At 44.1% G+C, this 17,685-nt stretch overlaps 1 protein-coding gene across 8 annotated transcripts in view; it reads left to right on the top strand.

The window, feature by feature from the left end:
• Positions 1-17,685, top strand: part of LRCH1 (leucine rich repeats and calponin homology domain containing 1) — a 217,471-nt gene that overhangs the window by 192,958 nt on the left and 6,828 nt on the right. For 4 of the 8 annotated variants that reach the window (XM_084981786.1, XM_084981783.1, XM_005668415.4 and 1 more), the window contains 2 exons: positions 1,641-1,718; positions 11,352-13,341. In XM_084981786.1, coding sequence (XP_084837912.1) covers positions 1,641-1,718; positions 11,352-11,558 — 285 coding nt within the window. In that variant the 3' untranslated portion in view covers positions 11,559-13,341. Of the gene's footprint in view, positions 1-1,640; positions 1,719-11,351; positions 13,342-17,685 lie in introns of those variants that run through there. The other 4 variants (XM_084981787.1, XM_084981785.1, XM_013980522.3 and 1 more) reach the window with 1 other exon arrangement.

The raw sequence follows: 17,685 nt of genomic DNA, 5'->3' as shown, positions 1-17,685 counted from the left end.
GTATTCCAGAATATAGGACGGGATTACCTATAGGACAGAATTTACTGCCCAAACTGAGGCACGGTAAGTCCCAACTGCTGTCACGTTGTTTGAGCTATGTACCAAATTCTCATTCAGTCATTCTTCCCAAGTTGTGAGAACCAATTCCTCAGCCTCCAGTTTAAATATACAATTGTTGTTTTATAAGGTATGAGAGGATACCTGGAATCATGTATCTACACGTGTTTTATGTTGCATTTGTATGTTTTATTAATTCTTCAGGGAAAAATGCTACATTCTTTTAGAATCCTTTGATTGTCACCTTTTTTATCTTTTTCAAATAAAAAAATTTCATTGAACATGTCATGGGAAATAATGCCTGATTGGAGAAAAAGAGAACATGGAGAAATGCAGGAGGATAATAAGTCGTCTTTTATTCCACCTCCAAAGACAAGCACTATTTACATTTTGGCTGCTGTACTCCTAGTGTTCCTCCTACATATGAGGAGTTTTGGAACTGTGAACTTCTCACATATCCTATTTAGTCATTTTTTAAATTTATGGAAACCTAAGCATTTTTCCACATCATTAAAACTCTTCATAAATGTCCCTTTTAATAACTGTAAAATATTTTAGCTTATGTTATTGTACTGTAGTTTTCCTCCTTAGGAATGTGGGCTGTATTTAAATGTCCACTTTGCAGAAATTCTTCCCTGAGCATTTGAAACTCCCATTGACCAGGTCCAGCCACACTGTGGCTGTAAAATCTGCTTCCATCTCTAGGCTGTGCCGTTGCCGTCCACTCCCATGTTTGCACAGGCTGCTCTTGCTAAACTCGAAGGCTGCTCCCCACCCTGCCTCTAAATCTCCTTGCCTTGCAGCATCACTAGGGCTGCACCTGTAGCATACGGAAGTTCCCAGGCTAGGGGGTCGATTCAGAGCTGCAGCTGCTGACCTACACTGTAGGCACAGCAACGCTGGATCCGAGCCGCGTCTGTGACCTACACCACAGCTCACCACAATGCTGGATTTCCGACCCCCTGAGGGAGGCCAGGGATCAAACCTGTGTCCTCATGGGTACTAACTGGATTCGTTTCCGCTGCTGCGCCACAATGGCGAGTCCCCATCACCAGCTTTCTAATAAAACCCATTGCTTTGGTGGGAAAGGAGTCATTTGCCTGGTGAATTTAACCCTCCATATGGAAATATATTTGCTGATGGGAAAAGATGATGGCTGTGGTGTACTTTTAAGTAAACTAAAGCAGGTCACACACAGTGTGATCTCATAAAAATTGCGTGTGTGTATCCGCACATATACATACACATACGTTTGCAGAAAAAAACTGCATACATGTATGTATAGACATCTATACATACATTCAGGAATTCTACATATAAACACACATCTATGTGTAAACATGTCTTTGTTTATATACACACACAGGTACATACACAGCGTCTACAGGATATAATCCAAAATATTAGCACTGCCTTAGGGGGATGTTCCTGGATAATTTCTTGTCTTCTCTTTGCTTATGTAATATTTTTTTTTCCTCCAATAAACATGTATTACTTGTGCCATATAGAACATTTAAGATTTAACCTGTTATTATAATTATTTCTCTTAATAATTCATTTTTTCTGCATATGTGCATTTACAGCCTAAACTTAGCATGGCCAAATGCAGAAGAAACGTGGAAAACTTTTTGGAAGCATGCCGAAAATTAGGCGTACCAGAGGTAACGTCAAACTTAATTCCGATAAGATGTTATTTAATGTACGTGTTGGGATGCCCTTGTCCATCTTTTTCAGTCTCAGTCTTTCCTGAGGAATAATACTGAATAAGTGATATAAAAGTCTAGTTTAAATTACTCTATTGCAGTGAAATTAAAATGGCCTAAAATGGTGTGGTCAGTTCTGAGGAGAAGGGGCATATATTTTCTTGAGTGTTTTGAAATAAATGTGAAATTCTAAACTTTAAAAAAAAAAATTTGAGTCAGATTGAATCTCTACTCATAGAGCAGAAATTGCTGAAGTTTTCGTGAGCCTTCTGTTGGGGTCCAGAGGATGCTTTGGAGGTGATGTTTTTCCTTATCCAAAGCTGTTAAGCAAAGTTGACCTATAGTGACCACTGATTTGTTGATTCCCTGCCCTCCCCTGCCCCGCCCCCGTGTAGGTTTTGGGTATGTAGATCAAAATAGTCAGCCTTGAAAATATTATCATTATTGTTGGTATCATCATTAGGCAGTGTCATCGGTAATAGCCGTGTTTGTGTATTGCTTTATAGTTGCATTTTACGTTTTCCCCTTTAGCCCACTGCTGACCCATCTGGCAGTTCCCTGGAGCCAGCCCAGCAATAACTGGCTACTTTTTCTTTCTCCCAAGCTAAGCCCCAGCCTTCGCCTCAGGCAGATAGTTGATTTGGGGAAAAAACTTGAAGATTAGTAAATAAAATGATTTCATAGGGAGATAAAAACCAGTCCACTCAGAATTTGGGGGTACGTTGGCAGGCTTCTCACCATTGTGATGAACAGAAATGGACAGAAATTACATTTCTTAAAAATGTCTTGCCTTTTCTAATGTTCCAGGAATAAAGTAGCTGTAAATTCTATGATGAGATACTGTTTTTGAGTATGTGAAGGAATTACATCTTCATCTACTTCTACCCAGTGATAGGAGTTATTGGAATTGAGAAAGGCTTTTTCTCCCTCCCTGCCTCCCTCTCTCCCTTCCTTCCCTCTCACTTTTTAGCTTGGTGCAATTTGAAGGTGAGGGTTAGTGGTGGGCTTCTAATTTTATTTGAGGAAAAGGAGAGAATTATTAAAGTGTCTCCAATCAAACCTGTATCATTTACAAGAAGTTTAACAAATGCATTTTTTAAAAGAATGCCGTCTTTATACAATGGTCACTCTACATGTATTATGGTCACTCTACATGTTTTTCAACAGTGTAAATGTGTGTGTCTGTACTGTATGTGTATTTTATTATTGCATGTACATCTTGGCTTCAGATGTTTGTGAAATTCTCGTATGCATACCTTTTTTAAAATCATTAGATTCCATCATGGGTTAATCAGATTTCCCATGTGTGAATCAAAATTACCATACTAAGTTTCAGATGGTAAATTATTCGTGTCCGAACTCAAAAGCTCTGATGAGTTATGACCTAATCCCTCGTGGTATTTTATAACTCATCAGGATTTTTTTGGCTTAGAATGGTACAAAATGAAATGCAAATGCCCTTAACCATTTATTGTGAGTAAAGATTGGTAATTATGATTTCCTTTTAAAGTGAGGAAAAGGAAATTAAATTACTATCAAAATGCAGAGAAAAATTTATCCTAATTTCTGAATTATGCCCCTGGCACTTACAAGCAACGGATGATTTCAAACAAATGAATTACAAGAAGCAAACCATCTTTTTGCCAGTGTCCTGCCTAACTATGCTTTGTAAGAAATATATCACTTAGGCTATTTTTGAAATTTTTTTAAGATTTGAGGTGACTTTCAAGTTTGCATTGTGAATATATGCGTGCGGGCATGTGTGAACATCTGTATCCATTCTGATGGGTGATGCAGTAGCATTTTGCTAGTGACTAGAGTTACGTCAAGTTTATTGCTACTAGAAAAAGTCTACTGGCTGGTTAGCAGTGGCACTTCTTTAAGGAGATATGTTGAAGGAAGGGAGGAATATTCTAGTGGAAAACCAGGAATTGCCGATTGGAAGGCAACTGGCACATCTTTCTGTATACTCAAAAGGAGTGTGCTTTCATCTCTTGGAATGAATGAGGGATAAAGTAGTGGAAATGAGGAAATGTTTTCATCTAGGAATATGACACTACGTTGGGCAAGGGGTGGAATGACTTCTTCCCACTCAGTTACCCTGCTTTCACTACTTAAGAAGGTTGATGAGTTGAATGTGTATGTGGCACACTGTAATTCATGATTTATACGGAAAAGATAGTTGTATCCTAAGTCTAGTTGCAGAAATTCTCCCCTTGCAATCAGACATTTTAAAAGACTGGTACTTAGAAGCAGACTACTTTTAACATGCATTCTTTTTTGCATTAAACTTAATACTTGGGTGACAAAGTAGTCATTGATTTCCCCGTAGCGTAGTTTAACGCCTTCCTAATCTGCAAGTTTGTCTTGTTTTCTCCTCCATCCGTAACTTGTCTAGTCTACATACGCATGCCCATGAGCCACAGAGATCTGGAACTCTGTATTTTTTTAAGCTAAATATCTCAATGACAGTGATAAATCATCCCGTAAAGACTGAAAATTCACAGCTGTGCTCTCAGCCCCGTTAGTCGCCCTTCGTGATAGAATCACAATTTGAAGCTATAATCCAAAGTCAGGGTCGTCAGTTTATTCACTTTTATCGGTTCATCTAGAAGGTGGCTGCTGAGTAGATTTAGTTAAATTATTATGTATAAAGTAATACAGTAGGAAGTCATTGTAAAATCGTTCCAAGTGTTATAGTTTATTATATGATCTTTAGAAGTCTCCGTGGAGACAAGCCTAGCTGTCTGCCTTGGGCTCGATCAGCGTTCACGAAAGCTTTTATTGTGCGCTTTAGTGGAGCGGTCCTGGTGTGGGCTTACCTATAAACGTGGCTTCTTCCAATTGGCTGCACTCAGAACTGCAGATGATGGAAACAGCCTAGTTGATTTGCAGAAGCTTCGGGTATGTCGTAAACGGGCATGTGGTGCCTGTAGAGTCGACACCACTGATGGACAGGAGTTGACATCGCAGGAAGAAGTCGGTGATGGGGTTCTGGGGAAATTCCGTTGGGGCAACAGCAGGCACATTTGCTGTCAACGGCGGGGGATCCTGGGATGACACAGAGGTTCGCGAATGAGAATGCCAAGGAAAGATGCTTTAACAGACACACGCAGAAATGCCACTCCCTGACAGGTTCCTTTTCTGGCGTCAATGCTAATATTCCTTGCGGGAATTATTTTAGTCTGGGTCACTTCTCTTCCTGCTGCCCATTTTGAGCGGGTTTGGTTTTGGTTTTCTGTTTGGGACCAGTTCCCCAACTAAAGGGACACAGACGTGGGTGGCCATCACCCAGGAGAAGCGTGCGGGTGAGCACAGGGGATCCCTGAGCAGAATGAGGGACACGCGAGGTCGGAGGTGGATTAGCCACGCCTGGGCCCGTAACTGGTTCTGTGACCCGAAGGTACGCGCGTCAACACCTGGGGCAGTTAGCTTGTTACACCTGCATCCTCTTCTCAGCTGCTCCCGGTGGAGGACTGGAAGGAAATAGTTTATTACCATGCTCTGAGGAAAATGAGGTCCAGAGGGGTTAAACAATTTCCTGAGCTTACACTTGTAGCAGGGAGGCAGCAGAGCTGGCGTTTGTTTTTTGTTTTTGTTTTGTTTTTGGTCTTTTTGTCTTTTTAGGGCCACACCCGAGACATATGGAGGTTCCCAGGCTAGGGGTCGAATCGGAGCTGTAGCTGCCGACCTACACCCCAGCCACAGCCACGTGGGATCCGAGCCGCGTCTGCGACCTACACCACAGCTCATGGCAACGCCGGATCCTTAACCCACTGAGCGAGGCCAGGGATCAAACCTGCAACCTCATGGTTCCTAGTAGGATTTGTTTCCGCTGCGCCACGATGGGAATTGCAGAGCTGGCTTGTGAACCCAGTTCTGTCCACACCAAGAGCCTGCCTTTTTCCCAGCACACACACAGGCTCTCTGTGGCAGAGTTCCCTGCTCTGCAAACTGCAGGTGTTGGACTGCAGTGGGTTGAAGCCACATTCTCCAGAGCCCTTGATTTTTTTTCAGAGGCTCCGCACAGGAGGTGAGGGAAAAGCCAAGCCCCAGCCATAGCTCTTTCTCCTTTGCCTCTGGCATGTATTGGATTTCCAGTTAAGAGTTCCTTTGGGGGGAGAGTGTTCTCTTGCTAAATACTGTTTGAAAATCACTGGACCCTTAAGGTTTCTTTGAGCGCAAGTGGTCCATGAACGCTCAGCTCCGTCCCGAAGCCCCGTAATTGCCTTCCCCCATCGGCTGCTCAGCTGCTGGAAAATTACCTCGCATGCATCCAGGACCCTGGAACATCTGGGCATTGGGTGACATTGCTGGCACCATCCTGTAGTCCCTTGTCGTGTTGATGCCAGTGGTTACACTCCGCAGCCGTCTCTGACCTCTGGTGCAGGTGTCCACTTGATCTTGAACACAGGCTTACCCCTGGTGGGCTTCTAGATTCTTCACACTGTAGTCCTTGTATCACTCAAGAATTTGACTCCAGTTGAGCCTTGAGGTCATGAGGCATTTGTGGGCCTAGGGAGGCTTCCTGCTCCTTTTCTGAGTCAGCTTGGTCATTCCTAGCCTCTGACCTTGATAGAGACTTTTCACGGTTACCTCCTGAGGGTTTCCAAATGGATCCAAATTTAGGGCTGTTTCAAAGCTTTTATTATCATCATCTCAGGTCAAAAGAAATCTAGGAAGCATCAAAAGTATTAGATGTTTTTTTCACTCACTAGGGAACTATTTGAGACAGATGGTCCTAGGGCCGTTCAGAGGGGAGTCTCCCAGTCGCTGTTCAAGGAGAGAGCCTTCGATCTCTGGCCTCGCTCAGTGGGTTGGGGATCCGGCGTTGCCGTGAGCTGTGGTGTAGGTCACAGACATGGCTTGGATCCCACGTTGCTGTGGCTGTGGTGTAGGCCAGTGGCTTCAGCTCCGATTCGACCTCTAGCCTGGGAGCCTCCATGTGCCTCGGGAGCGGCCCAAGAAATGGCCAAAAAAAAAAAAAAAAGGAGAGAGCTTTAGTCTTTTTCTTTTTTTTTTTTTTGGTCTTTTGTCTTTTTTTTTTTTTTTTTTTTTGTTGGTTGTTGTTGTTGTTATTGTTGCTATTTCTTGGGCCACACCCGCGGCATATGGAGGTTCCCAGGCTAGGGGTCGAATCGGAGCTGTAGCCACCAGCCTACGCCAGAGCCACAGCAACGTGGGATCCGAGCCGCGTCTGCAACCTACACCACAGCTCACGGCAACGCCAGATCGTTAACCCACTGAGCAAGGGCAGGGACCGAACCCGCAACCGCATGGTTCCTAGTCGGATTCGTTAACCACTGCGCCACGACGGGAACTCCTTTAGTCTTTTTCTGATAGAAGTTGCCCAGGTCTCTGCTGGGAGACGCTTGGTCCTTTTCTGATAGAAATCGCCCACGTCTCCCTTACAGATCCTGATCTCTGTCTACTGGATTTTAAATAAGCAGCCTTGGCCTCCAGCTTCTGTTAGGAGCAAGGTCTTTAATTTAACAGGCTTTCCCTGTTTATAGGAGGAAGGAACTTGGACTGGACATGCACTTTGTTTTCTAGCTGCCTGGCCCTTCGTATTCGGCAGTGTCTGGAGAGAGGAAATAAGGAAGAGAATGAGAACAGCAACTCCACTAGCACAGCACAGAGGCCAAGGGTCCTTGCTAGACGGTGGGAGGTGGAAGGACTTTCTCCGTGTCCACAAGGACAGATCCCTTGATGTCCAGCCTCCGCATCAGCCAAACGGAGTTAAAAATAAAATCCTAAAGTATATTGAGAGTCTAATGATGATTGTGTTGATACAAATGAAATGATGGCTGAATCTTCCTTTCAGTACCTTTCATGTTTGTATTTTTTTTTAATTTTTATCCTGAGATTATATTTGAAAGTAATTGCAAAATCTTTCCTACTTTACATCCGTTGGGTGGTTTAGGACACTGTACATATGTAACTAATCTCAATTTTTTTTTTTTTTATTGAAGCACATTCTGTAAATTGAAGCTACCTTTTTTGTTTTAATCTTGAGGAGATAAGAGTTCCTTTTCCTCTTTGAGCCTTATGCCTCTTTTTCATCCCCAAGTCGATGACTTTAGTAGCAATTAAAGTCATAACTAATAAACACTTTGGGGGGGGGTGAGTTGCTTCTTAGAAGATTTAAGTTTCCATTCACATTGGTTACTTTTGAAGTTGAATAACCAGAGACGTAGATTGACACCAAGTTAGGATTTTATTAACATCAATTCTTAAATTCATAATTTATTAAGAAGAGCCAGTCTCTCAAAACCAGTCATCTCTAGCAGAACCACATCTGGTCAGTGATCTCTCAACCTTTCAAATGTACGTGGTAGAGAATAAATAGTTTCTCCCAGCAGCTTCTTGAGAAAACTTTCTATTTCTAGATAAAGCAGCTTATCAATATTAGAGTTTCTATCTAAGTGCATAAAATTGGTGATGAGTTCTCATATATCCAGAGAAAACCCTGGAAGCCTTTTTCTACCTCGTCCCCCTCTGCCAGATTACACCTTGTCTGTTAGGGCTTTACATTTTCAGAGTGACAGTTAACATTCCTGTGCTGTGACATTTTAGATGAAAAATACTTGGTAAGGCTACTGCCTTTCAAAATTAAATTTAACGAGACACTATATTCTGTCTTAGCAGTTCGTCTCTATCACACTCAGAGTGCCTGTAAGTTAGACCTGTTGCCAGCTCTGTCTACATTTTTCTTTGTATCTGTAGTATTTGGGGAACTTGAGTTAATCTTTAATAGTAATCTTTGTCACACACTCTTGTGTTGACATGTGTGGGAATCAGTTCCCCTCTGGTGATTGTGATTTCTGTTCACAGTAATGGAATTAGCATCTGCACTTGCCTCGGGGGACTCTGAGTGTATTAACTACGGGTTTTTTTTGTAATGATTTTTATTTTTTCCGTTATAGTTGGTTGACAGTGTTCTGTCAATTTATTGCTGTACAGCAAAGTGACCCAGTCACACACACATACATACATACATTCTTTTTCTCGCATTATCCTCCATCATGCTCCATCACAAGGGACCAGAAATGATTCCCAGTGCTATACAGCAGGGTCTCAGTGCTTATCCACTCCAAATGCAGTAGTTTGCATCTATGAATCCCAGATTCCTAGTTCATCCCAATCCCTTAACCATATTTTAACGTGGCTTTAATGCTCTGGAAATACGTGGTGAAATTTGGCCTCTTTAAATTTACTTCCTTTTTGTGTTTTCCTTTTTTTTTTTTTTTTGTCTTTTTAGGGCTGCACCACGGCACATGGGAGTTCCCAGACTAGGGGTCCAGTCGGAGCTGCAGCTCACGGTAACGTCGGATCCTTAACTCACTGAGCGAGGCTAGGGATCGAACCTGAGTCCTCATGGATACTAGTTGGGTTTGTCACTGCTGAGCCACAAAGGGAACTCCTCCTATTTTAATTATAAGAAAAACATAAAGCATAATCTGTAAGTCCCTCTTATTAATAGATTGATATTTGGGAAGCACCAGGGTCGTAAAGCCTCCAGCTTTCCCGGCATTGCAGCCCCGGTTCCCACCGTAGCATCCTCGAGGGACTGATCGAAGGCCCACGGGCTGTGTGACGTGGGATAGGACCCGAGAGTAGCCCACCCTCCACATTATGGTGCTTCAGATTTTTGCCTGCCAGCCAATCTTTCTTAGACCCATGCTTTTCTCTTCAGAGATGGCACTTTAATTTAAACCACCCACCATGACTGTGAGTCTAGGCTACACCCACTTTAATTGAATAAAGCTGAGATTCTGTGGCATCATGAGATTATTTCCAGAGTAAGAAGAATGGTCTGCAGTTGCCTGCCCATATGAGAAGCGAACTAAATAAACACTGCAAACCGCAGACAATCTGATTCTGAGTGCTTTGATGGAGTTGCTGGGGAGCAGACTAGACATTTTTCCATAGGGTTCCAGGAAATGTACTGAAATATGTACTGGCGATAGAGTAATTTGGTTTTCACATAGAAATACTATGTTTGTGACAGTCACATTTCAAGTTTGCATCTGCCTTCTGTCTTATGTCCGTTTTGCTCCGAGTTCACCATTGCAATAGAAAATTCTTATTGCAAGAGAAAACTACGACTCTTAGATGTTCCCCGTCCTTTAATTCCTGCCCAGCATCTCTGTCCCAGTGAAATCCATTCTATGTGTAGCTGTTTTAATTCTTGAGAAAATAACAGTGGTAGTTGGATTCCTCCAAATCCACTGAGAAGAGATGCATGATCTGAATAGATATAACAGGATTTATTAACATCCTTAATTTTTTTTTTCTAAGAGTATCTTTACCTTCGTAGGTTAAAATAAGAGGAGGTTTATAATCTTATCGATACACTTAACATTGTAGTTTCCCACCTTACCAGAGGGCATCAAGCTACCTTCAGAAGATAGGAGCAAAACACGATCTTAGACTCATCTTTCAGTTGCTCTGTGATCTGCATCTCCTTAGCAGTGAGGCTCAAACAAAGGGCAATATTGCTGCAAAGGATATTATAAAATATATATTATATATATATATATATTTTTAAATGCTTTGCCTAATTTGGACCTAAAGCTGCATTTGTAAAATGTATCACAAGTATTTCCAATCGTTAACTTAGAAACAAATCCAGAACTTTTGTTTCATACTGACATAGCAATTTTAAATCACTCTTAATTTGGAGCTGTGTTCATTTCTGGTTCAGGAATTCAGGGTGTCAGAAAACCCTTTCCTTCCTGAGAGCAGTAGGCATCCAGGGGTCACCTCCTAAGACCCAGCCTCGTATTTTTGCATTCGGTTGATGAAGTGAATGTCAAGTAGACAAAACATGGAGGCCCGTGTCCCCCACACCTTTTTAGTGGTGACGAAATGTACATACTATCTCTGTGGGGGACTAGACTTCTATTCTAACAGCAGATCTAAGAAACTGCTTCTAGACTTTTGGTTTGTGCCCAGTTGCAAAAAAGTGAAATGTAATGTACTCTTTTATTTAGCACATGTAAGGACATCTTAGAACTAGCCCTCCCCAGAGTTAATCAGTGAATCTAAAGGAAAACAAGTCAGGCCTATGAGAGAGAAATATTTCATATTCAGTCTTCATAGACCAGGGTAAAAATGCATTAAGAGACAGGTGAGGACTAAACTCTAAAAATTCCGTGTTTCCCTTTAGCAGGGTAAAGATTTAAATGTCCCTGGTTTGAAAAGCTCTTCATTTTATGTTGTTGATGATAACATGACACCACTTGAATATTAAAATTGTTTTTTAAGAGTTCTTTCCCCAACGAAATGTTCAAATTGCTGGAATGCCGGAATGACAAATAAATTACAGAACACACAGTCCCCAGCGAGATTGTGGGTGAAGGATTTCTCTGCCTCCTCTTTGCTTAGACCCCGTTGGTTCTGCTGCTTTTCTTTTGTAATGAACTAAAAAAAAAATCTTCGGTTGCACTGGTTTTACCTGTTTGAAATGAAGGTTACTCTTGCCGTTTGCTAGTACCTAAGAATGTGTGCTTCTCTCCAGCCGTTGTTCTGTGTATTTTTAATTGTATGCACTGTCTCTTTCTGTTCTGACGGCTGCCCTCGGAATAGGCTGACCTCTGCTCTCCGTATGACATCCTGCAGCTGGATTTTCGTCACATTCGAAAGACTGTTGACACTCTGCTGGCACTCGGGGAGAAAGCCCCACCACCAACCTCTGCCCTCCGCTCCAGGGACCTTATAAGCTTCTGTCTTGTCCACATTCTCTTTATAGTGCTGATCTATATCACTTACCGCTGGAATGCTCTGTCTGCGTGATGCCTGCATGTCCATCCCAACGCTCTGCTCTGTCACCCTGCTCCGGGACAGGGTCCTTCCCCGCCTTGGGCCTTTGCCTTGCCAGCTTCTGTCCCTGTCATCTCTTCCGTAATCCCTCCGCTTCTGAAGGCGACCATTTTTAAGTCCAGTTTTTCAGAAGCACAAGCATTACAGCACGCCGTTCCCATTAAATAATTTCTCTCCCTTGCTGAGACTCAGTGGGGACAAAGAGTAGCCACAGCTCGTGCTTCCTCATCCACATTGTGCCAGCAGCAGTGCCATGGGTTCCTCTTCTCTCTCCCAGTGAGCTTTGCTGCCCTGGGTGGAGCAGAAGAAGGTTCCAGAATAGGAGCAGAGGGGATTTAGCATATGAAGATCTTCCCATTGGGTCAGTATTAAAGTCACATCCTAATTCAGGATTGGACAGGTGAGGGGCTGCCTTGCGGGGGAGACAGAAAACCAGCATTGGGGGCCCAATTTGGTCTATAAAAATCTGTAATAATATTGCTGTTGACCAAGTTGCAAAATACCATGTGGAGAAGCACTGCTTTGCTCGCCATCCGATCGATCGCATCCCTCCCTGCCTCCTGCAGCGGAAGCTGTGAGGGGCATTAGGGAAGGTTACCCCCCGCCCCCAGCTTCCACCCTGAGCGAGCCCCTCTGCCCTGCTACTTGATAGGGGGCTGTGCAGAAGGGGCGCAGGGGAGGGTCTGGCCCCCGTTAGCCGCCCCCAACCTCCGGAGCGTCCACTGCACACCACTCTTTCTGTATATTTTTACTTCTTATTCCTTGTTTGGTCTACTCTGAAGCTCTAAGACAAGCATTTTCCAGAAGGAATTTCTATTTTTAAATGATATAATGGGTCATTGCGCTTTTTTTGCTACATCACATCATAACTTCGAGTCTAGAATGTGAAGGACTTGACACTATTTGTTTTCAAATAAAGCCATGAGTCATGGAACATTCTTTGTCCTGGGACTTGGGTTACTGTGGCAGGAGCCAATGAGATTTGCTCTTATTTTGGAAGAATGTGCTTCTCCAGGGACTCGAAGTTTCCGTTTCTCCTTTGATTTCCATGGGCCGTAGCGGGCTGCATTTGTATCTAAGTAAGCTTAAAGGCGCATGTGTTAAGAACTATGTCTGATTTAGGAGCATTGTGATCTGTTTGTAATTAAAAGAAGACACCCCGAGACTCTTACCTAGGCCAGGATGTTCCTGGGTCTGGGATGTCATTTTCTAACCCGAGAAAGCCCTGTCCAAGGTAAAGACAGACTCCTCTTTGCTTCAGTTTTCAACCGGTGGCCAAATATTGCTTCTTAAACTGGAGGGAATGACGGAGATCACGTCCTCAAGATAAATTTCTAGTTTACGCAGATGGAAACTGTCTTTAGAGATGGCTGCTAAGAAGATCATTCTATTTTTTTCTGAACATTTCCATGAATCCAGGGGACTTGAGAAAGTGTAAAACCCAAAGCGTTTAAGAGAGTATATTTCTAAAGATCCTTTGCCGGATCAGATTTTCTAACAGGAGACATTCTTTATCTGATACTACCTTGAGGTAACGGAGCTTTCCCCTCCCGACTTTGTGTTGATTGCTGACTTACCGGGATGTGGCTATCATCTAATTTCCCTCGGCTGTGTATGAAGTAACCCGCAGATGTACTGAATTGCTATTGGTTCGATCTTGTACCCTTCCGTCTGTTACACAATAAAGTCCCATTGCCCAGTGTCCGCGAGCACCCTGAGCCATACGTTTGTTTAATAAACGCATTTTGGGTGTTAATTCCAAGTTTTTATTGGCCCGTCGGTACATTAATTTCTGCACTTCCCCAGTTGCGCTTAGCCCTTCCATCCAGTTCTGCGGTGCATTGAGGCTTCCCGCCAGTGGTCACCCCATCTGGATGTTTCTTCTTTGGCGGGCGGGGCGGGGGGGAGTAGAGGGGAAGGAGAGAGATGTCTTACTGGGTGGTCACCTGGAAGAAAATTCTGTCAGGAATTCCCGTCATGGCACAGAGGAAGTGAATCTGACCAGCATCCATGAGGACGCAGGTTCCATCCCTGACCTCGCTCAGGGGGTGAAGGATCCGGCGTTGCCGTGAGCTGTGGTGTACGTCACAGATGCGGCTCGGATCCGATGTTGCTCCAGCTGTGGCTTAGGCTGGCAGCTGCAGCTCCGATTCGACCCCTACCCTGGGACCTTCCACATGCAGCCCTAAAAAGACAAAAAAAAAAAAAAAAAAATCTGTCCTTAAAGACTAAGGGGCACAATCCTGTGAAATCAGATTTCATTTTCAGTGTTGACCTGACATCATTCTTCATAATTCGATTCTGGCAGCCAGAGTATTTTTTGAGTGCACTTTGATTTCTCATGTCATTAGTGTGTCTGTACCCTAATGTGCTGCTCCTCTGGGGATCCGTTGGATAGTATTTTTTTCATCAAGTAGTCTGGTCACCAGCAGAATGCAATTAAATTTGCCCTTTAGGCAATGCTTTGAATGAACTGTCTTGCCTGTTACCAAGCTGTTAATTTCACTTCAGAATATTGTTAAGCCTCCCCATGGTTCTTCCCCAAGGTACCAACACACCGACTCATATGCTAGTGTGATGCCTGCCGTTGCCAGGCGCCTGGGGATACCTGGCCGACCCACTTGTCATCTGAGAGGTGGTTGGGGATTTAGTTGTGTAATTTATGCGTGCATACTAAATTTCCATCCTCTCACAAAAAAAAAAACTATTTTTTCAGGACGTCTAATACTTGATAAAAAAATTACCAAGCATTTATTTACATATTTTTATTGAAAAAAACTTGAGGATAATTTTAGATATGTATAAAATTGTGGGAAAAGTACAGAAAATTCCCATACACCCTTCATCCAGTTTCCCCTAGTATTAACATTTTATATTAGTTATTTACGTACTCTTTTTTGAAATAGATCTGTTTGAAATAGGAAGTTCTCTTTCTCCAGTTCTTGCAGTTGGTGGCGACTTGTCACTCCGTGTGAAGATTTCCAGGAAGTCCCCATCGTGTCTCAGCAGTAATGAACCCAATTAGTATCCATGGGGATGCAGGTTCGATTCCAGGCCTCGCTCATGGGTTAAGGATCCAGTGTTATGTGAATAAGAAATGAAATTTAGTGAATGGTAGCTCGGGTCTTCTCTCTCAAATCCGTGCTGCTCTCTGTCATGAGGACAAAGGATGATTCCCCTACAGGGTAAAAATAATGGGCAGTAGATTGAAATTTCAGGAGCTTGAAAATGGTTTTGGATTAGGTGAAAAATATTTGAATATGATTTTATTTCAGGAGATTTGGTTTTCAAAATCAGGTTTCTCAATAAACAGGTATATTGAGTGTGAGCTTTTTTTCTTAAGATTATCAGGGTTCAGGAGTTCCTGTCTGTGGCTCAGTGGAAATCAATCTGACTAGCATCCATGAGGACACAGGTTTGATCCCTGGCCTCGCTCAGTAGGTTAAGCATCTGGCGTTGCTGTGAGCTGTGGTGTAGGTGGAAGGCTCGGCTGGGATCTGGTGTTGCTGTGGCTGTGGCATGGGCCAGCAGCTACAGCTCCGATTCAACCCCCAGCCTGACAAGTTCCATATGCCATGGATGCGGCCCTACAAAGACCAACACACACACACACACACACACACAATCAGGGTTCAGTTCCTTGGCTTTCCGTTGGATTCGGTTTATGATTTTGTTCATTCATTCATTCCTCGAACACTGCATGAGAACTCTTTGTATAAGACCCAGCCTTGGGAATAAAAAGGTGACCATGACACATGACCCCTGTCTTCAGAAAACTTAGATTCCAGACCGGGAGTTGGCAAATTTTTTCTGTAAAATGCCAGTAAATATTTTAGGTTTCGTGAGCCATCCCATCTCTGTTAGGAACACCAGCTCAGCTGCTGTAGGGGGAAGGCAGCCACAGACACGGGTCAGTGTGTCTCAATAAAACTTTATTTCCAAAAGCAGGCCATGGGCTGGATTGGCCTGCAGGTTTTTGGCCCCTGTGCCATGGACCTAGCGGACAAATAAAGAGGAATTCAGTGTGATGAGACCTGCGCTAGCTTGGGTACAAGGTTCTGTATGTGAGACTCTGGACAGGGGGCTGATCCTGATGGGACTGATTGGTCTTTGAAGCTTTCCTGGAACCGTGATGTTTACACTGAGCCCTCAGAGGTGTGTAGGGATAGCCAGGTGAGCGGGGTATGGGTTAGGGAGGTGAGAGGAGCGGCAGAGGTGTGTTGAGAAGAAACGTTCGAGAAAGTAGCACGGCTGGGAAGCAGAGAATCCAACGAAGAGTGACGGGGATCCATTGGGTCTGGGAGAGGTTGACGTGGTCTGCGTGTCACATCGGAAGAAGCTGCTCCTGAGAGTCCTCGTTTGACTGGCAGGAAGCCAGGTTCTCTTCACACAGACAGTTTTATTTAAAGGGTCAGTCCGTGTAGTGCCAGCAAGCCGACTGCACAAAATTTAAGGTGCCACGTGGATGACATCACTCTTTTTGTCCAGCAGGTGGCCTGGGAGCAGGTGTGCAGCGATTGGGAGGTGTTAGAAACGGCAGAGGCAGGAGAGCCAGGTGGGGATGGTGTTTTCTGCCAGAACAAATGCCTGTCCCTCCCTGGCAGGAGTAACTAATCAACGTGATGAGGCTTCATAATTTCCATTCTAACTTCTGAAAATGAATGAGCATTCTATAGCTGTCCTGGACTGCCAGAGTAGTTTTGCTTAGTCTAGGTCATGAACACTTGAGATATAGAATTTATTTGATTTACCTATTTTTTGGCCACATCTGTGTCCTCTGCAAGTTCTCAGGCCAGGGATTGATCCAAGCCACAGCCGTGATCTACGCCATAGCTGTGGCAACGCCAGATCCTTAACCCACTGTGCTGGGCCAGAGACGGAATCCACTTTGCTGCAGAGAAAGCACTGGATCCTTAAACCCTCCCTGTACCACAATGGGAACTCGGAGATAGTTTAAACTTTTTAATTTTTTTAAATAAGAAGCCAGATGAGCCAACTGGCAAAGCCAACGCCTTTCCCCAAGTTGAGGGTTCCCTCATAGCCACCTGACCTTGAATTTGGTGGGATTTGCCTGGAGAGGATGCTGACGGGGACAGGGCCCTCTTCCTGTCTCCTGGGCACAGACAGAACCGACTTGCTTGTCGGTGAAGGACCTTATGGGAAACAGCATGATGTCCTGGAAGAGGCCGTGGCTCTAAGATGACACACGTTCAGAAGTCTAGTATCGCTGCTGTGTGACTTCAGCAAAGTTAGACTCTCTCCATCTCCATTTTCTTATCTGTAAAATAGAGGTAGTGTATCTACCTTGCAGAGTTGTCATAAAGAAAGAACCTACGAAAATCTGATAGATTGCTGCCAGGTCTGTAGCAAGCACCCCAGGAGTCTTGCAACGTTTGAATTTCGTCTTTATGGCTTGCCCGCCTTTTCCAGCCTTGCCTGTTGTGACTCAGAAGCGGAGTGAGTGAGCGGGTCGGGGTGAATAATTGTTTCCACACTGGAGAGACAATACACAGGACAGGAGGAGGTCGGCAGAGGGGGGTCGGGATATTTTGGTACAGGATACGGCTTAAGGATTCTGCTCCATGCTTAAAAAAGAAACACAACAAAAAGAGCTCGTGCTGTACCAGAACAGTCTGCTGGTACGTTCTCAATGAAAGCCACTAACATCCTCTAACAGTAAAATCTGAGTGCATTTAAACTCACTGGCAATGTTCACCTCTCGCGCCTTGAAATCCACGGTAGACGGGGTGAGGTGATCCCTCGCTGTTATTTTGCCTCCACCTGTGAATCCACAGCGGCAGCTTCCCCATCCCAACGTCCAGCTCCCTTCAAGGATTCCCTCCCCCATGGGCGAGGCAGTGACAGGACCACGGGGAGGGAAATGGCCTTCGGGTCATCCTTGCAGCCCCTCCCTATTGCAGGCTTCCCTTGTGCATCTTGGTAACCAGCGCCTCAAGTCATAATTCCCATCCGGGTCTCCCTCGCAGTCCTGGGATAGAATAACCGCAGCTGCCATGGTTTTGCAAGGGTTCTATGATCTGATGCGAGTCTTCTTAGGTACCTCCGACCCCATGATGTGATCCGAAGGCACCTCGGGGCT

This window comes from Sus scrofa, chromosome 11 (assembly GCF_054392235.1).
Source record: "Sus scrofa isolate SSC_HxYL_T2T_F1_AM1 chromosome 11, Sscrofa_HxYL_maternal_Yorkshire_Landrace_v2.0, whole genome shotgun sequence".
Classification (NCBI taxonomy): Eukaryota; Metazoa; Chordata; class Mammalia; order Artiodactyla; family Suidae; genus Sus; species Sus scrofa.
Note: the sequence above shows the minus strand (reverse complement) of the source record. Positions and strands in the feature narration are given on the sequence as shown.